This window comes from Chiloscyllium plagiosum, chromosome 9, assembly GCF_004010195.1.
Source record: "Chiloscyllium plagiosum isolate BGI_BamShark_2017 chromosome 9, ASM401019v2, whole genome shotgun sequence".
Lineage (NCBI taxonomy): Eukaryota > Metazoa > Chordata > Chondrichthyes > Orectolobiformes > Hemiscylliidae > Chiloscyllium > Chiloscyllium plagiosum.
The window spans coordinates 79101736-79123301 of record NC_057718.1 but is presented as its reverse complement, the minus strand read 5'-3'; the positions used below and the strand labels follow the sequence as shown (position 1 = coordinate 79123301).

The 21566-nt window shown below is 38.5% G+C and overlaps 1 protein-coding gene across 6 annotated transcripts in view; it reads right to left on the bottom strand.

The window, feature by feature from the left end:
* Positions 1 to 21566, bottom strand: part of map3k4 (mitogen-activated protein kinase kinase kinase 4) — a 215982-nt gene that overhangs the window by 50355 nt on the left and 144061 nt on the right. For all 6 annotated transcript variants that reach the window (XM_043696303.1, XM_043696302.1, XM_043696299.1 and 3 more), the window contains 6 exons: positions 19231 to 19380; positions 15148 to 15309; positions 9618 to 9751; positions 9458 to 9536; positions 8533 to 8599; positions 3907 to 4003 (listed from right to left, as the gene is read on the bottom strand). In XM_043696303.1, coding sequence (XP_043552238.1) covers positions 3907 to 4003; positions 8533 to 8599; positions 9458 to 9536; positions 9618 to 9751; positions 15148 to 15309; positions 19231 to 19380 — 689 coding nt within the window. The remainder of the gene's footprint in view (positions 1 to 3906; positions 4004 to 8532; positions 8600 to 9457; positions 9537 to 9617; positions 9752 to 15147; positions 15310 to 19230; positions 19381 to 21566) is intronic.

The window sequence follows — 21566 nt, the reverse complement described above, 5'->3', positions numbered from 1 at the left end:
GTTAATAAATATTGATTCCCACTTTTTATTTTAAGTAGGGGTCGTATGCAATCAATTAAGACTCTTGTAAAAGGTTCCTCAAATGCAAGAATGTGTATTAAAGGTGCAGATTTTATTACTGCCTGTGGTTTTCCAATTACCTGACATGAATGGCATGTTTGGCAAAATTCAACTACATCCTTGTGCAGTCCAAGCCAGTAAAAATGTTTTTGCATTTTAGCTCGAGTTTTTCTCACTCCTAACTGACCCCCTCATGGTAGCTAGTGCGCTACTCACAACACCTTCGTTCCAAAACCCATTGACAATACGACTTGATGAACTTCTGCCCATTTCTCATCTGCCTGAATATGTAATGGTCTCCATTTGCTCATTAAAATATTATTTTTAAGATAATAACATTCAGGGATGCACTCAGATTCTCCTTCTGTGTATGCCTTTTGACACAATTGCTTTAAATTTTCATCTTTCTGCTGTAACTCAGTTAATTTATCTGAGCTAAAGATCTCCGCTTTGTCATTTATCTGCTCCTGGTTTGTCTCCACCATCTGATCAAACAGGGTCTCAGCTCATTCCACTTCAACTTTATCTGTACTCTTTGATCTCTCCTGTTTCAACTGGTGGCTTTGTGACATTGTTACCACACAGTCAGGAAAAATTCCAAGATACGTGCTTTGCAATAGTTCAACTGCCAAAGTTTCGACTTGCTTTTCAACCACAGTAAGCACCACTCCAACCTGTGAATAAGCTATATCATTAGCAAGGACAAATTGTATTCCTGGAGCTGAGAGTTTGTCCAGTACTCCCACCATGACTTCCCCACTCTTCACTGGGTACTCTAACCTCACTTTGAGTGCTTCTTGTCTCACCATGAATTCCCTTACTAGCACCTTTTCTGGCAATAGACCTTCAAAAGGTATATAGCTCCTCATTTTTCAGCACCACAGATTAAGAGGCTCTGTATCTCTTAATACTGTAACCTCGTTATCTGCTGCTCCTGGCCTTTACCTTCGCAGGTATTATGATTAAAAGCAGGTATATGGTTTAAGATGATCTGGCACTTCCTCCTCAACCAACCTCCGATCAGCTTGTACATTCTGGTGCAGCTTTCTAGCATCCACTGTGCTTTTCGTTTCCACTCCAATAAAATTCACTGGCTTCCCAGTACTTTTCCAAACCCACCAATACAGTGATTTCACATAGCCTACTTTACTGCAGTGAAAACAAAGGAGCTTATCAACTTCTCTTTCCTCTCCAAGAGTTTCTTTTTTTACCCTGTGGTAAGTTATCCTCATGATCTTCACCGAGATCTAACTTACCCTTCCCACATGAAGATTTTTCTTTTCCCCAATTTATATCCTTCACGAATTGAAACTGATTTTGGAAGGCAAACTTTGATTTATGGACCAACTCAATCATTATCTTTAGGCTGCTAATCTTGCCATTTTAAATCTCTGCTTCAGGAAGTGAACTTTGAACTCCTCCAAAATAATCGTCTCTTTAAGACCGTCATAGGCATGCTCTATTTTTAATGCCCTTATCCACCTATCAAAATTGTTTGATCCTTTCAAACTCCATGTATATTTGACCAGGGTCCCTCCTTAGATTCCTGAAACGTTGTCTGGAGGCTTCTGGCACAAGCTCAGATGGCTTCCTTTACCTCCTTTGATAGTTATGCAAATATCTCATTAGTTCTACCTAAAAGTTTTGTTTGGATCAACAAAACCCACATGGTCACTAGGCACCTTTTCAAAGGAGATGAAAAAGGCTTCCCATCCTTCTCATCAAATTTAGGTAATGCTTAAACATATTTAAACAGTTTCTCACCAGACCTTTGGCTATGATAGGTTTGCTCATCCTCATTCTCCTCCTCACTAAACTTACCTTCAGCCTTCATCTCCATCCTTTTAAGCTGACTTCCCTGTCTAAGGGCCAATTTTTGAAGTTCAAACTCCCTCTCTTTCTTCCTTTCCACACTCTGCTTTTAATCATAATTCAAACTTTTTCATTTGTTGCCCTTTTCTTGTCCTTTGCCTCTAACCCAAGCTGATTCATTTTCAATTGAATTTTAGCCATCTCTAAAGATTCTGATGACACTACCAGCAAATTTAAATGCTAAGCTATTGCTGCAATTATCTCTCCTTTCCTCACGGAAGGAGGCAGCTCCAACACCAGCTTGTTTGCTAATTCCAGCAGCTTGTCCCCAATTATATTTTGTAAAACTCCCTAAAGTAACTTCTTCCATCCCCAGAAAACTGTAATAGTAACTGAAACAGCCATTGCTATCTTAAGCACTGTTTACATCAGCTGAACACAACATCCAGGACAAAAAGACCCTAACACCTACCACTCACTGCTTTCAAGTCCAACAACCCTAATCCCAAATCGAAACTATAGAAAAATCCCACAAAGAGCCCCAAACTGTTAGGGACCAGGCCAGATCCCCTTAAGACATTTCAAGAAAGCAGCCCACACTCTAACTTTTGCTAGTTGTTTTAAACGGGTGTAACGCAGATATTCCAGAAGAGATACAGTTGGTCAAACCACTTAGTTTTAAATAAAACAGAATTCATTTCTAAGACTACCGAATGAAACACAAACCAAAGAGAACAGAATACCGAATAACTTAACCAATCCAAAAACTCAACAGACAATACCAACTTAATGATGCTGTTCAAAATACTTGCGACAACCCCCATAAACACCCCTCGGCACAAAAGGTAAAATCAAACCCAGGGTCTTACAGGAGAGAAGTCAGAGAGAGAGGAGGACCTGCTTGTTTGGGTCCAGCAGCTTCAAAAACTGCCTGACTGCTTTCAGTGAATAGCCAGACTGCCAAAAAGCCAAATCATACCAGATGATGGCTGAGCTAGAGAACTGCCCATTCCTCTTTCATTGTACAAGTGCTTTTTTTAAACGTGAAATGCTTCTGTCTGACACCATATATGTTAGCTATCATCAAACTGGCCCTAAAACTCTTCAACTTAGACTTTTTGGAATCTATCTTTTACAATCTCTCTGAAAAAGAAACAATGACAACATAACCTTGCTAAAGGAACAGCATTGTTACATTTAACGTTCCTCTTCTAAGATCTTTATATGGAGGTACTGGTATTGGACTATGGTGGACAAAGTCAGAAGTCACATGACACTAGGTTGTAGTTCAACAGATTTATTTGAAATCACAAGCATTCAGAGAGGTGCTTCTTCAACAAAAGTGCACGTGACCTCACCTGATGAAGGAGTAGCACTCTGAAAGCTTGTGATTTTAACTAAGCTGGTTGGATTATAACCTGGTGCCGTGTGACTAGAATCATTAACATATATTGTGAATAGCTGGTGTCCAACCACTGATTCCTACATATCTCATGAGCCGCCGCCTGCCATTTGGAAAATGTCCCATATATTTCTATTATTTTTCCTCAACTGCCAACCAATTTCCTATCCATGTCAGTACACTATAATCAACCACATGCAATTTAAGTTTATATGCAAATCTGTTACATAGGACTTTATCAAACACTTTCTGAAAAGTTCAAGAGAAGACTGTTACAGAGACTACAATGAATGAATATTGGTTACACAGACTGCAAGATAATGGAATCACAATTTGACTGTTTAGTTTGAGTTTAGTCAATATTCAAATATAGTCTATAGGTTTTATCAGAATCTCTAACAGGTGTCTTCTCTTCACAGGTCAGATAAACACTGGAATCTGATGTTACTGAAGGAAGTTGGTATCTTAATTATCTTGAATTGGCAAACATTGCCAAAAACATTGTATTTCTTAATACAAAGAACTATGATTTTATTCCAAGAGTGTCTTAACAAAAGATGTGAAATCAATAAACCTCCCAGCCCTGTTTTCAAGCTGTGTCAAAGTGAACAGGACCAACCACAGCATTTTACCTGAATCCCTCAGGTGCCGGGATGATGAGATGAGGATTTGGTGGGTCACTATGGCATCGAGGTACTTTGATAGGACGAGGACTATTCCTATGAATTCCTGGAAGATGCAAATTGTAGTTAATACAAGGTCACTTATATACTGGAGTAACAACATTATCATTAATAATACTTCTAAGAAAATATGAGAGAGCTTGCAAACAAGAACTAATACTGCTGTGAAATTAATTAATGCAGTTAGCTTGAGTATAAAGCATGACGACAACAAGTGGGGTGAGTTCTTTCATATGCTGCATACACTAGATGATCCAAAAGGATATAATGCATATAAATATACACAAAAAAAATTAAGCAACAAGTTATAATCTGGAACTCACTGCCTGAAACAGTGCTGGAAGCAGGGCCAACAGGAACTTTCAAAGTGGAATTCGATGAATACAAGAAAAGGGTTAATTTGGTGGGCCATGGAAGGAAGAGTAAAACTTACTGGAGAGATTTTTCAAAGAGTCGAAAAGACAAGTACTTTATATTAAAAAAAAAGTTTAGCAATGACATAAATCTTACTTCAAACTGTTTTGTATTAGCTTATTTGATGATTTACGTCAGCAAAATGTTAACTGGACTTTTATGTTGTTTAATATAATTTTGTTTTACAAAGGTTGATTCAATATTGAAGTTTATTAATATATTTCAATATTATTTTGCGTTTATTGACATAAAAGTTGTATTTCAAAAAGTCAGAGGTGGTAGGGCGGATGTGAATGTAGTAGCTATTACTAAAGAAAAGGTGCTGGAGAAGCTGAAAAGATTTGAAGGAGGATAAATCACCCAGACCAGATGGACTACACACCAGAGTTCTGAAGGAGATAGCTGAAGAGATTGTGGAGTCACTGGTGGTGACCTTTAAAGAATCACTAGAGTCGGCAGGGTCCCAGAGGAATGGCGAATGTAACACCTCCATTTAAGGCGGCAGGGAGACAGAACAAAGAAAATTATAGGGCGGTTAACGTAACCTGTCATTGGTATATTTTTAAGAGTTGATTATTAAGGAGGAGATTGCGAACTACTTGCAAGTGCGTGGTAAAATAGGACTGGGTCAGCATGGCTTCACCAAGGGGTGGCCATGCCTGACAAATCTGTTAGAATTCTTTGAGGAGGTAATGAGGAAGTTAGACAAAGGAGAGCCAGTGATGTGATCTATTTGGATTTCCAGAAGACCTTTGACAAGGTGTCACACAGGAGGTTACTAAATAAGATAAAAGCCCATAGTCTTAAGGGCAAGGTACTGACATGGGCAGAGGATTAGCTGACTGGCAGAAGGCAGAGTGGGGGGGGGAATTTTTTTTTTAGGATGGCAGTTGGTTACCTGTGGAAATTAGGTCACAGATAGGATCACAACTATTCACCTTATCCATTAAGGATCTGGATGAAGGAATTGAGGGCATTATTGCTAAGTTTGTAGATGACACAAAGATAGGTGGAGGGACTAGTGGTGTTGAGGAAGCCAGGAGGCTGCAGAAGGACATGGACAGGCTAAGCGAGTGGGCAAGAAGGTGGCAGATGGAATACAATGTGGGAAAATGTGAGGTTGTGCACTTTGTTTTTGAAATACGGTGAAATACGGGCCTTATATCTCAGGAAGGATGTACTGAAGTAGGAGGTGGCCCAGAGGAAGTTTACAAGTAGTTCCCAGGGTGGAAGGACTTGTCATATAAGGAGTGGCTATGGACTCTGAGTCTGTACTTGGGAGTTTAGATGGGTGAGGGAAGATCTGATTAAAACACACGGAATACAGAGAGACCTGGATACAGTGAATTTGGAGATGTTTCCACATGGAGGAAGCTAGGACTCGACTGCACAGCCTCAGAATGAAGAGACGACCCTTTAAGGCTGAGATGAGGAGGAATTTCTTCAATCAGAAGATAGTGCATCTGTGGAACTCATTGCCATAGAGGGCTGTGAAGGCCATGTTTTTGAGTATATTTAAGACTGAGATAGATATTTTCTTCACAAGTAAGGGGATCAAGGGTTATAGGAAGAAGGCAAGAGAATGAGGTTGAGAAGCAGATCAGGGAGAAAGTGAGGACTGCAGATGCTGGAGATCAGAGCTGAAAATGTGTTGCTGGAAAAGCGCAGCAGGTCAGGCAGCATCCAAGGAACAGCAGAATCGACGTTTCGGGCATAAGCCCTTCTTCAGGGCTCATTCCTCTAGGGCTTATGCCCGAAACGTCGATTCTCCTGTTCCTGACCTGCTGCGCTTTTCCAGCAACACATTTTCAGCTGAGAAGCAGATCAGCCTGGATTGAATAGCGGAGTAGATGCATTGGGCTGATTGATCTAATTCTGCTCCCATATGAAAGAAAATGTGGTCAAGTTTTCCAAGAGAAATAAAAACACTAAAATCACCGATACTGAATTATTTAGTTTTTATTTTAAAAGTTCTTTGAATGGCTTCAGAAATGCTAGCTGAACTGACAATTTCAAATAGTAGTGGCTCATCAAGAGGAAAAAAACTTGCTGACTTAGAATATCAACCAGGTAAACAGCAATTGTATGACTAACACCATCTTATTGCCAATGCTCATTATTTTATGTAAATTCAATTTGTGCTTGTTAAAGTCCAGACAAGTTTGTGGGGACATCTAGATAGCAAGAGAGTGTGTTGAACAGTAATGGCAAGAGACCCCCTGCAAGTATTTTTTTAAAAACATATTGTAACTGAAAGTACAAAATGACAGTTTGCCAACTCAACAACATTTGAATATTGTGAAAAATAAAATACATTTTTGATGAAGGCTTTCTTGCACTCATCAGGACAATTTGTTAGAATAATAACTTCAGAGGAAAAAAAAATCCAACATATATACTGCATGAGAGGTCAGTACTGAGTAAATATTTGTACTACTTACAAGTACACAGGTAGACAGATGATTAAGGTGGTGTTTAGCACACTCACCTTCATCAGTCAGAAGACTGAGAACAGAAGTTGGGATGTCATGTTACAGCTGTACAAGACATCGTCAAGGCCTTGTTTGCAGTACTGTGTACAATTCTGATCATCCTACTACAGGAAGGATGTTATTAAATTGGAAAGGGTGCAAAGAAGATTTACAAAGATATTACCAACACTGGAAGGTTTCAGTCATAAGGAGAGGCTGGATAGGCTTGGACTTTTCTCCCCCCCCACCGGAGTTAGGAGATTGAGGGATGACTTTATGGAGGTTTATAAACGGGGCATAGATAATATTAAGTTGCCAAGATCTTTTCCCCAGGAATGGGAGTCCAAAAATAGAGGGAATAGGTTGAAGGTGAAAGGGGAAAGATTTAAAGGGTAAAAGAGGGAACACTTTCTCACACACAGTTGGTGCGTAAATGGAACGAGCTGCCAGAGAAAACTGGTAGAGGTGGGTACAATTACAATATTTAAAAGACATGGACAGGCACATGAATAGGAAAGCTTTCGAGGGATATGGGCCAAACGGGATTAGTTCAGTTTAGAAAACCTGTTTGACATGTACGAGTTGGGCCGAAGGGTTTGCTTCCATGTTGTATGACGCCAAGTGCATTGTAACTGGTTTATGTGTTGCCATAGACAGTGCATTAGCTCATGATATTTGACAGTTAATCGCCAAGATTGGGCAGCACAGTGACTCAGTGGTTAGCACTGCTGCCTCACAACACCAGGGATCTGAGCTCAACTGAGCTCTGGCAACTTTATGTGGAATTTGCATGTTCTCCCTATGTCTGCATAGGCTTCCTCTGGGTGGTCCAGTTTCCTCCCATAGTCCAAAGATGTGCAGGTTAGGTGGATTGACAATGCTAGGGAGATTAGCAATGACAAATACAGGATTACAGGGTTGGGGACGCGGCTGCTGGGTCTGGGTTGCGTGTTCTTTGGCAGGTTGATGTGGACTTGACAGAACGAATGGTCTGTTTCCACATTGATTAGATTAGATTAGATTTCTGACAGTGTGGAAACAGGTCCCTCAGCCCAACCAGTCCACACCGACCCATCCAGAGTAACTCATCCAGATCCATTCCCCTCTGACTAATGCACTTAACAGTATGGGCAATTTAACATGGTCGATTCATCTGACCTGCACATCTTTGGACTGTGGAAGGAAACTGGAACACCCGGAGGAAACCCACGCAGACATGAGGAGAACATGCAAACTCCACATAGACAGTCGCCTGAGGCTGGAATCGAACCTAGGACCCTGGTACTGTGAGGCAGCAGTGCTAACCACTGTGCACCATGCTGCAGGGATTCTATGAAGACTTGTCTAAATCTGAAACCAGAAATTTATTTAAAGGAGTGGGAGTAGAAATATAGAATTGGTCATTTTTGGCATAGAATGGATAGATTTCAAAATATTAACTAAAAATGCATTAAATACCCAACAGGTATGACATCATCTGTGAAGTGAAACAAATACAATAGCTATCGCCGTAAAGCTAAACATTTCTTTCTTGCTCTTCTCAGATACTATGTGATCTGAGTTTATAAAGCATGTTCGATTTATATTTCAGATTGCCAGCATCTTGAGTACTTTGCTTCAAACTAAAAATGAAAAGACACAAAACATTACAGTAACCAGCTTTATTAATTATACTACACAGAACACTAACCTGTCACAGGGCTATGAGGCTTTCCTATCACATGACCGATGCACTCATTCATTAGAGACTGCAAACTCTGCAAAAAGTAAAAAAAGGTACATCTCAATACTAGAGATCAAATAACTGTGGAGAATTCAATCAGCTTACTCGTCCAAGATTCAAGTAATAGAAAGTACCATTGGAACCCCATGACACAGAGAATGAAAGACTTCTGAGAAGTAAGAGCTTCTAAATAAAGTTAAGGGTGGTCTCAAATAAGATAAGGACACAACGTTGTAGGAATCAGACTCTGTACCATAACAACACGAATTAGAGATCTTACTGAACTGTATCTCAATAAGTAAAAATCTGCATAAATATGGCACAAAAAGATTGTGGCAAAGTGAACCGACCAAACCAGTAAAATGTAATTTGATCTGTTAATTGTTTGTAATGAAAAATAAAGAATGGTTATTATAAACATTGCCCTCGGTTTCACACTTTTTAAAAAGTGAAAGACAAATGAGGAATGTAGTACGATATTTTAATTCATGAGCAGGATTGCAATTTCCATCTTTCAGATGAGACTCAGTCTCCTCCTTCAAGTTCACGTGAAAAAAAGGGCATTGCAGTACTTTAAACAGGAGCAAAAATGGAGCGCTTGCTTGTGCTCTGGCCAATAAATAGGCTTGAAAAATATTCTCATTAGTTAACTTATTGTTATTTCAGGGACCTTGCTGTGTGTAAATTAGCTGCAATATTTCCTACATTACAATAGATTTTAAATGTACTTAATTGAATGTAAAATCCTTCAAGGCAACTGGAATGCAACACCATACAACTTTGATCCTACCCAATTTACTAACAAAACACTGAAACATAACTACCAGGCAACATATTGTATTGACCACAAAAGGTGGGAATAATTATTTACAAGTCAATAAAGCCAATTTACCACAAAGTCATCTTCTGGAAGAGCTGAAATAAATACTGCTTCGATTGCCTGAAGGAAATCAAAGCCTTGAGTTGCCCATCTGCAAACAGATCACAACATTAGGAGGATAATACTGATAAGACGACACTCAAAAACATAACTTCATAAGAATATTTCCAACCTGGGTCTTGTTCCCCTTCCGCTTTCACATTTTGTGAGCACATACGTCATCCATTTTCTAGCAAAGTTTATAAATTTGTCCCCCATTTTCTGCCTGAATTCTCCAGACATTAGACGCACAACTTCTTTGTGATACTGAAAAGACAGAAGTTATTCTAAAATATTTATAGGTACAAGTACATTGAGATCTTATACTTCAACCTGTAACTACCAAATTTCTTTTGCAAAAGAAATGGAAGCATGAAACAATCCTCCCAAAACACACTGCTCAATAAATAAATGTTTTACAAGATCTAAGAACTGCACTGACGAAGGGATTTCTTATAAAAACTCAAGTCTGTGGGAAGAAGGGTCCCTGAACCCCAACCATTAGTTCTGCTTTCTTTCCACACATGCTGTCAGACCTGCTGCGTTTCACCAGCAACATCTGCTTTTGTTTCTGATTTCCAGCAACCACAGCTATTTTGGTTTTTTTGATCATATTCAATGGGATTGGGGGAAAGTGAGAAAGATCAATCTGGGAGTGAAAAATGGATGAGGGAAAGAGGGCTGTACTTCCGGAACAGCCTTCCATTGGTCTGCATGCAGGTTGGTGATTTAGCAAATTCTGTACAAAGGGCTTTAAATTAAACTTTTCTTGTTGCTTTGGCTGGAATTTGAGAGGGAGGAGAAGACTGTTTCACATGCTGGATATCTGCACGGTTGAATCATTTAGCCTATCAAGCCTCCTCTACCATTCAAATAGGATCATGGCTGATCTGACATTCCTCAAGTCCACTTTTCCTGTAAAGTTCAATTCCCCAACTGATTAAGAATCTATCCATCTCTGACTTAAATATACACAAGGACTTTGTGCATAGCTCTCTGTGGCAAGGACTCTCAGCCCTGTGAAAGAAGAAACTGCTCACCTCAGTCTTAAATTAGCAGCACTTTATTCTGAGACTACGACCTCTGGTCCTAGAGTTTCCCATGAGGGAGAAACATCCTCTCAGCATTTAACCCATCAAACTCTTAATGAATCTCATATATTTCAATCAGATCACCTTTCATTCTGCTAAAGTCCAGTGGAGTTGACTCCCAACCTGTTTAAGCTTCACTCATAGGGCAACCCCTCCATTCTAGGTATCAGTGTCATAAACGTTCTCTGAACTGCCTCCATTAAAAAGGACAAAAATCGTACAAAGTATTCTAGATGTGGTCTCAGCAGCCACCTGCGCATTTGCACAAAGATTTCCCTATTCTTATATTCCAATTCCCTTGAAATAAGGGCCAACTTTCCATTAGCCTTCTTGATCACCTACTGCATTTGTGTGCTAGTTTTCTGTGTTTCATGCACAAATAACCCAAGTCCTCTTGTATGAAAGGTTATAGGATATGGCAATATGGGTAATGATAAACCTAAGTGTGCCAGGAAGGAAAATCAGTTTGATGGAGAGAAGAAATAGTCAAGGAAAGAAGTAATTAGTACTATCAGGCCTCCGAACAATAGTTACACTGTATGAGAGAATATAAATCAAGTCATAATAAGAGCAAGTAACAACAGCACTGTAACAATCATGGGAATTTTAATCTTTACAAAGACTGACATGTTAAATTGACAGAGATCGCACGGTGGATCAGTTGAGTGCATTCAAAACAGCAGAGTGATCATAATATCAAGATTTTACATTTAGTTTGTGAATGAGAAATTTTAGCTTTATATGGTCTGAAAATATTGTCTCAAACTTACAAGGAAATGTAGAGGTTTGGTAAAAGCGGATTGGGAAAAAAAGTAAGACTATGGAGAAGTGGAGACAGGCATTTAAAGAGACAATTCATAATTTCAACAAGTTTGTATTGTTCTGGGAATGAAAGACTTCTGAGGAGGAAACATCATCTGTGACCAAGTAAAGTAGTTAAGAATGGTCTCAAATAGAAAGAGAAAAAAAACATTGTTGTAAAGATTAAATGGTTCATCAAAAAATTGGAAGCATTTTAGAAATCAGCAAAGGATGGCTTTAAAAAAAAAGGGAGAAAGCAGGAGTGCAAGAGCAAGGTAGCAAGGAATATAAAAATAGATAATAAAAGCTTAAACAAGCATATAAAAAAAGTAATGAGTAATTAAAGTTAGCACTGATCCCTTAGAGAATGAGGCTGGGGAATTAATAATAAAAAATAAGGACCCCTTTCAGGGTGAAGAAATGACTAATCTCCATCCTATATAGCTTATTTGTATCCTTAGAGAACTCCCTGGTCATTCAGAACAGCCTTCCTGCCCTTACCCTGCCTAATTCTGTTGGAATTTTACAATGAGATTCCTCCTTATTCTTCTAAACTCCAATTAGTATAGTCCTAAACAATCCAGTCTTTCCACATACCTCATCCAGTAAACCTTCTGGATGTAAGCTTGCTCATTGAGCTGCAAGGTTCATTTTCAGACATTTCATCACCATACTAGGTAACATCATTAGTGAGACTCCAGTGAAGCACTGGTATTATGTCTCGCTTTCTATTTATGTGTTTAGATTTCCTTGGGTTGGTGGTGCCATTTCCTGTGCTGACATCATTTCCTGTTCTTTTTCTCAGAAGATGGTAGATTGGGTCCAAGTGAATGGGTAAACCTTCACTGCATTTCCTCCATAGGTAGTGCATCCTTCCCCCACACTTCAAATAGAGGCCAAAACTGCACACAATATTCAAGGTGTGGTCTCACCAAGACGCTGCACCACTGGAAGATATCCCTGCTTCTGCATTTGATTCATCTGCCTATGAAGGCACTTATCATTTAAAGTGATGTGCAAATGAAGCAAGCATGATGCAAGAAAAAACATTTTCACATAGTAGTTAGAAAATTGATTACATTGCCTTGAAATGTGGAGGCATGTTCAACTGAGGCACTGAAGAGGGCATGTGGATAGAAATGGAATGCAGGGATATTGGTGAAAGGTAGAATGCTGCACTGGGCAACAGAATCAGTGTAGTTCAACAGGCCAAATGTTATCCTTCTGTGCCATAACAATTCAGATTCTGCGATTTGCCTTCAACGCCTGCTGCATCTGCACCTCCACCTGGTGTCCAAGAACACCCAGGTCTTCTTGTACTTCCCTCTTTCTCAATCTATTGCCATTCAGATAAGTCTGTCTTCCTGTTTTTGCGAACAAAGTGGGTAGTGTTACAATCTATCTACAGCATATTTCATCAGTTATGCACTTTACCAGACTGAGATTTGAAGAAAGACTGGATTGTTTTGGACTATACTCTATGAAGCACCTTTGCATCCTCAAAGCACACTTTCATACTAGCACTGTGTTTTCTGCAAACTTGGAGATATCACACTTATTTCTCTTTTCTAAATTATTAATATCTATTGTGAATAGCTGGGGTCCAATCACTGAACCCTGCAGTATATGACTAGTCACCACCTGCCACTCAGATAAAGACCTGTTCATTCCTACTCATTTTCAGTCTACCAACCAGTTCTCTATTCATCTCACTACACTAACCCCCAGTCATATATCCTTTACTTTTATATGTTAACTTCTTATGTGGGATCTTATCAAAAAACTTTTGCAAGTCCAAGTAAACCAATCCATTCCCTGCCCCTTATGAACTCTGCTGGTTACATCCTCAAAAAATTCCAGTAACTTTATCAAGCATTATTTTCCATCAATAAATCCATGCTAACTGTTTAATCCTGTCACTGATTTCCAAGTGTTCTGCTGTTCATTTTTTAAATTAATAGATTCTAACGTTTTCCCACCACCAATCAGGCTAACTAGTATATTTTGTCTCTACCTCCTGTTTTAAATAACGGGGCTATACCCTTCAATCCGCAGAAACTGTTCCAGAGTCTATTGAACTGCCATCTTTGTTTCCGCATTATAACTTCCACGTTTCTGACTCCAGTTGTCTTCAATAAACTTTTTCTCTTTTCTGAAGGGTTAATCATCTTTGGAATTTTCTTCCCTACGAAAGGCTGAGACATTGTAACTCAATTTAGTTAAAGACCAGATTTCACAAATTTTCCAACAATAACATCATTTTCTTCCAAGAAGACTCTTAAGTCAGATCAGTGAAGATATAAGTGCAAGGTAGAGCAGGCTTGAGGATTTTCGTGGACTACCGTTCCTATTTCTGATGATTTGAGAAAGTAAAACCCAAATACATTAATAGAAGCTTAGGAACTGTGGGGACCAAACAGATATGCTGTTCTTGTACATAAACCACCAAATGTTACTGCACAGCTACAAAAGATAATCTAAGGAAGTTAAACTAACATTGGTCTATAAACTAACTAACTCCAGATAGAATAAAAATCAGTTTATAGAGATTTATTCCGGTTCAACCTGGAATACTATATTCAGCTTTGGACACCATACTCAGGACGTATATACTGACATGGGAAGAGATATGCAGCACATTTACCTAAAAACAATGATCACTTAAAAGAACAAACAGTATAAATTTGATTTTATTTTCAAGAGTGAAATGAAAAGCTTCTCCATTATTTAATGCGAACAGCATGGACACATAGAGTCCCAACCTGAGGCAGTAGTTTCAATCGTAAAATTCTAACTCGGCCTTTCAGAAGTGAAATCAGGAAACAGTTCCCACAGAAAAGATAATGGAAATCTAGAATTTGCTCCTTAAAGGGCACAAATCCTGTCAATTTCAATTATCAAGACTGATATTGATAAATTGTCAAGTTAAGGCATCATTAGATATCAAACAAAGGTACCCAAGTAGAACTGAGACACAGCTCCAACTGAATGACAGAAAAGGTGCAGGTGCCGAATGATTTACGTTGCTCTAGGTGAATTGTTTTGATGATCACAGTGGAATACCTTGGTACGAGATTCAAAGTTCTAGCAGCTAGTTAGATGGGACAACTCGGATATTAAGTGATATTAAATTCGCATTCCTGTATTGTTTAGCGGTACCAGGGAGTGTGGTGGAGACATTGGAAAAATAAAGCGCAGCCAATGACTAATGGATGAATATTCAAAAAGAAAGAGAATATTCTTCGGTACGGAGATCAGCCAGAAAAAAAAATCACTATTTTCTTTATATTTTATTAGTTCACTATCAGCAAAAAAGGGGTATTCTGAACAACACGAGCAGCACCTTAAAAATCAAAAGTGGAGTTATGAAAACAACATTAAATGTCCATGCTATACAGCACTTAACAAATTTGAGGTTTGCAGGCTCAAGGTTGTAACTTGAATCTGCCTAACATTAGTAATTAAGATATGGTGCAATATGAAATTTCAAACAAAGATGGTAATACATCTATTGCTTACTGAAGAAATTAAGCCAGAGCCAAGGATAATTAAATAAGACTGATGGCAACAGCTGGGAGAATGGGGAATGTGGTGGGGAAACTGTAACCTGTAATCCCAGATAAGGCAGTGTTGATTAGTAAATAATTTTTTTTTAAATGAAACGATGTCACTAACAGCATTATTTCTAAAACCTTCAGCAGATTATATTTCATACAAACTATTGATTGCTTTATACAACATATACAAATGGAAAGTGCACCGGAGCATTACCTCAAAACCAAAGTTATAACTTTGAATCATGGTTTCCCTGTAGTACTGTTGTAAAGTTGCACGTTCAGATTCATCCATTTCCGCTTCAAATTCAGAACTAAACATCTTGTCAATCCTATCAATTGCATTGCTAATCTTATTGCACAGCAACAATGCGTCTTGCTGAAAATTAAGTTGAAAATCATTAAGGAAACAACCCAATTACCATGGCAAAAACTTTTGTCAGATTAATACTATTACTCAAATTCAAGGACATTTCAAGAAAAAAAAGGAATAAACCGTATCTTATAACAGAAATACATACCCTGTACAGTTCCAATCTACTGAAGCTGCTCTCCTCGAAATAACGGATTATGTAATAAATGTATTGAATTATTAATGTTTATCCTATCTCAATTTGAACTGACAATACATAGAAATGAATACTCTGAACTGTTCAAGACCAGCGCTCTATGAATGCCTTCCAAGCAAAAACAGTGGAAATTTTACTTCTGCCAGATTAAAGTTTTGCCTTATTTCTAGTTTGCAGAGTTTCGTAAAACTGGGTATTTTCAAATAAAAAGAAAAAGGGTTTAAACAGTTGGCTCCTTTATAAAATTAGCAATGTCATCAAAGTGGATCACTCATGAAAATAATGCAAAAAAATCACTTTCTTGAATCTTTAAAAGCTACTTCCAATGGAGAGGCACTTAAAATTAAAATGACACGATCAGCTTATATACAGATTCTAAATTATGCACTGTGCATAAACCTGCTTTTAGATAATTGGTTCACAGAAACATATTCTTGAAAACTTAGAAGCATTTTCCATTGTTCCTTCAACACTCTCAATACATAGCCATTAGAATTGCAACAAAACATTAGAAGAAAGAAAGTATTCTGATGGAACACAAAGAAACAAATTTAGGTATTTCTGAAAACAGCATTAGAAACTTCTCAGATTTCAAACACCTCATGGCTGTGGAAACGGTTACCGTCTGAAAGTTGAGTGCCAGCCCCAAGGCTATTTTCCCAATCCTTGCTCTTTTACTATTCTTCTCCCATGGTTTATTTTTCTTCCCCTAGTTACTTCTCATTCCTTGTGCATTCTTAAAAACAACACTCTATACTATTTATGTCAATGTCCAGATAACACTCTACACCAAAAATAGAAGTACTCAGGCAACTTGCCTCTGCTACTTTCTAATTACCATTGAAGTTGAGAACTCGATTTTGGAGAACAGAACAATTCCTAAAATACCACTGCAAGGAAAAGTGAGCAAAAATTTCAAAATAATCTAAAGCTTTGAGGTTGTTATATCAGTTGTTTGTTTATACATTCCATCCAATTTTGTGCAAGAAAAAAAAACATTAGAATCAGCACTGAACAGAAAACCAATCTGCTGCCACAAGTTTTATGGAGCTATTTGCCAGATGTATGTTCACTAATTTTCTCTCAGTATGCTCATGCATCATAATGTAAGTAAAAAGACCTTCTGATATTTGCTAATTTCAATCATTAAAAGGATCATGCATATTCATGAAGTCAGAATCTTCTCATGTTTGTTCATGAACGTTTGGTAATCATTTGCTGGGAAAAGTAGGTTCGCTAATATCTTTCACAGAAGGAAATCTGCCATCCTCACCTCGTCTGGTCCACACGTGACTCCAGATACACAGCAATGTGGCTGACTCTCAACGGACTCTGAAATGGCTTAGCAAGCCACTCAGTTGTTTCAATCGAAAAGAAATCTCAACAAGAAATAAAACCAGACAGATAACCCAACATTGATCCAGGCACTCGAAAAGACCATGGAGAAAACAGCCCTGTTGACCCTGCGAAGTCTTCCTTATCAACATCTGGGGGCTCATGTCAAAGCTGGGAGAACTCTCTCACAGACTAGTCAAGAAAATAGCCTAACATTGTGTAAGGTATAATTCCATGAGTATCACTACGCTTCACAAACCACCATTACCATTCTTGGATATGTCTTGTCCCTCCAGCAGGACCAACCCAACCAAGCTGTTCCAGTTCAGCTATAACACAACCCTCTACTCAACAATGTGAAAAATTGCTCAGGCATGTCTTGTACAGAAAAAGCACGACAAATCCAACCTTGCCAATCATTGCCCCATCAGTCTACTTTCAATCATAAATGATAAAAGATGTCATTAAGCGTCATCAAACAACACCTATTTCACAACCACCTGTTCACTGATACCCAGTTTGGGATCTGCCAGGGCCATTCAGTTCTTGACATCATTGCAGCCTTAGTTCAAATATGGACAAAAGAAGGCTGAATTCCAGAGGTGTTGTTACACTGACAGCTCTTGACATCAAGACTACATTCGATGATTGTGGCAAGGGGTCCTAGCAAAGATGGTATCAATGGGTATCAAAAATGTCTGCTGTCACATACCTGGCACATAAGATGGTTGTTTGCGTTGAACATCTGCATCTCAGCTCCAGGACATCTCTTTAAGAGCTCAAGGTAGTGTCCTAGGCCCAAACATCTTCAACTGTACCATCGATGACCTTCCCTCCATCATAAGGTTAGAAGTTGGGATGCTCACCGATAAATACATAATTTTCAGCACCTTTCACAACTCCACAAATGCTGAAACAATCCATGTTGAAACGCAACAAGACCTGGTCAATATCCAGGTTTGAGCTGAAATGTAGCAAGTATTATTTGTGCCATACAAAGGTAGGCTATGACCATTGCATCATCACCTCTTAACATTCAATGGTGTTACCATCACTGAATCCCTCAATACCAACACCTTGGATCTACCTAGATCAGAGACTTAACTACATTCACCATATAAATACTAGGGCAGGTCAGAGACTAGGAATACCACAGCAAGTAACTCACCTCCTGACTCCCCACAGCCTTTTCACTATCTACAAGGCACAAGTCAGGATGTTATGGAATACTATCCATTTGCCTGGATGGACGCAGCTTCAACAACACGGTTTGATGCTATTCAGGACAAAGCAGCCTGCCCAACTGGCACCACATCCACTCCCTCCACCACTCAGTAGCAGTAGTGTGTGCTATCTGCAAGAATCATTGCAGGAATTCATCAAACATCCCTAGAAAGCACCTTCCAAACTCACTTTCATCTAGAAGGACAAGGACAACAGTTAAATGGGAACATTAGCCCATCCAAGTCCCCCTTCAAGCCACTAATCATCCTGACTTGGAAATATATTGTCATTCCCTCACTGTCACAAGGTCAAAATCCTGGAATTCCCTCGCTAATGGCATTGCGGGGCTATCCACGTGGAGTGCAGCAGTTCACCACCATCTTTTCAAGCATAACTAGGGATAGGTAATAAATGCTGGACAGCCAGCGATGCCCATGTCCCACAAGTGAATTTTAAAAAAAGTAATCAGTGTAAGGCATTATTTTTAACTATGTTTACAAAATTAGGCTTAAGATTTGTTTTAATCTCACATTACAATGGGTTTTGCTTTATCCCTCTTTATAAATGTTTGTAACACTTGTTATAGCAAAAAAAAATGAAATTATTAAGTTGCTCATTCCCTTAATGGTTTAAGTTTTAATGTATAATGCAACGTGGTTAACAGTAGTGCTGCTCCTGCTGAGGTGCAGGATGTGGGTTGTAGGATGAGAGATTCATATTGACTGTTTTATAGCCCCACAAGATAGCCAAGACAGTCTTGAAATAGGAAGCGAGATAACAAAGCAGATGGTAAGCAATTTTTTAAAAATTTCAAAACTTTTCTGAAGAACAGCCACCAGACTCGAAATGTTAACTCTGTTTTCTCTCTACAGATGCTGCCAGACCTACTGGGTCTCTCCAACAATATGTGTGTGTGTGTGTGTGTGTGTGTGTGTGTGTGTGTGTGTGTATAGAAATTTTCTGTTCAGATCTAACACAATTAACACATAATATGATGGAGGCATGTCTTGGAGAATATTAGCTTAAGTAACTGTAAAATGTCACAAACACTTGATTTCAATACAATCTCAGCATAATGGATCAGAGATGATCTTGTATCATGAGATCGCCTATTCCTGATAAAAGTTCTAAAGAATGGGAATATGGATAAATGTGAACAAGGCAGAATATACCTTCAGCTGTTCTAAAGCTTTGGCTATAACAGGCTGGCTGGATGTTTGTTCACGGTGCAGAGACATTAGATTTTGTATGGATTGTTGAAATGTTTTACGTTGATTCACAAGATGGGAAGACTGCATGACGACCAACAATAAATTATTAATCTGAGGAGAGGGAATATAAAAAAATTAGTTTTGCAGGTTAAGTAGTGGCAATTTATCCAAATTCACGATACCAATATAAAATATAATTTATTATTTGCTGAGAATATTCCAATCTGATCAAGCAACATAACCAAGCCATCGGAACTATTTAGTTTAAATAGAAACATTAACATATTAAATGAATGTTAAAACAATATTTTTAAACATTGTAAAAACTACCATAATATTTCCATAAACAAGTTTAAACTTTAAAATTCATAATAGCTTCTTGGAATTTTCTATAGTTTGGTAGCATTAGCATTTCAAAATCTTTCTCTCACATATGAATACGTTTTCAACTTCTATAATAAATTGGATTTCTGCCTCAGCCCATAAAACCATCCTACAAAGCCCCACACTCTAAAATTGCTGAACTTTATCACACTATTCTAAGTTCTTCTCCCCAACATTACTGCACTCCACCAATACCATCTCTGAAAGCCTCAATCATTCTTATTGCACTCAAATACCAATTTGGCTTCATTCTCTATTACAGTATCCACTAATACTACATCAGTGCTTCAACAGCAAATCACAAATTGCAGAGAACAAATTTAAAAATTAACTAACCATTCACAACGTGAACCAGAACTTGTTCTTTATAAGCTCCATGTCCTGTCACTTGCACCCATTAATACAAAAACCCAGAAACTGTGAAGTTACTTTTTTTCAAAATAAACAAAACTGCCAAAATTTACTGCCCAAGCAAAAATTTGAGAACTATACATGGTGGGTAGTTTATTTGTATAATTTGAGAGAAAGGCTCTTCCACTACATATGCTCAGGAATAATGATCTGGTTTGATCTTTATTCAAGATGTATATATTTCAATAGGATGTCAGGCATAATTTACCCAGTGATATTACTAAACAAGTTAACATTGCAACCAATTGTACCACAGTCAGTCTTGCCTGAGTCAGGAGATCATGGGTTCAAGTCCTTTCTCAGCACAAGAATCAAAGCTAACACTGCAACCCCACTTACCAGATGAGACATCAAACAGAGGCCCTGCCAAGATGGGTGTAGAAAGACTTCATTAACTTTATTTCGAAAGGTGGTAGTGGCATAGTGGCGGGTTCACTGCAGAAACAGGTTTGAATCCCACCATGGCAAATGGTGAAAGCTACAGTCTAACATTGTAACCATTACAATTGTTGCAAAAATCCATCCGGTTCACTAATATCCGCCAGGGAAGGAAATCTACTGTCCTCACCTAACGCAATACCAGACCCATAGTGATGTGGTTGACTCTTAATTGCCCTATGATAAAGCCTAGCAAGCCACTCAGCTCAAGGGTAATCACAGATAGGTAACAAAAGCCAGCTTTGTCAACAACACTCATATCCCATATGAGAATGTGAAAGAAAGCAGATGTTCCCAGTGCCCCTCCGTCAACATTACAAATAAAAATGCTTATTACCACAATGTTATTCATAGGAGCTAGCTCCTATGTTTTATGTGTTTATCACATGAGGGCATTTATTGCATATCCCAAGTTGCCAAGATGATAGTTAGGATTCAACCACAATGCTGTGCTTCTCAAAGCATAAGAGGAGCAGGTAGGGATGGCAGATTTCCTTCCCTGAATGATATCAGTGAACCAGATGGGACTTTACAACAATCAGATGTCACTAGATTAGGCTATTTATTTTTTAAATTTCAGATTTAAAAAAAAAATTGAATTTGAATTTCACCATCTGCCATGGTGTGATGCAAACCCATGTGCCCAGAACTTCTATATCACTAGCCCAGTAACATTATCATTTTGCCACCAGCTCCTCATTTACAGAGGGGAAAAGCCGTTATGCTTTAGTAAATCCCTTATGGTCTTGCTTTGATCTGGTTATGCTGTTAGAAGAACAATCTAAGCAGTCTTATTTTCCTGCTCAGTCCCCATAGACTAGCAAGTTTATCTCTCTTAAATGCACAAATTTCTTTTAAAATCATTCATCGTCTTTGCATTCACTTCCCTTGCAGGCCGAAAGATTGAGAACATTACTATTTGCTGTGTTACTTGTTCGCCCTCATCAGCTATGTAGGTATCACTGATTGGTCCACCAGTTATTAACCATCCCGGATCAGCCATCAACATGTATTGATCTTCTTGAATATTGCAGTGTTGTGCGCATGTGTGCATGGTGCAGGTA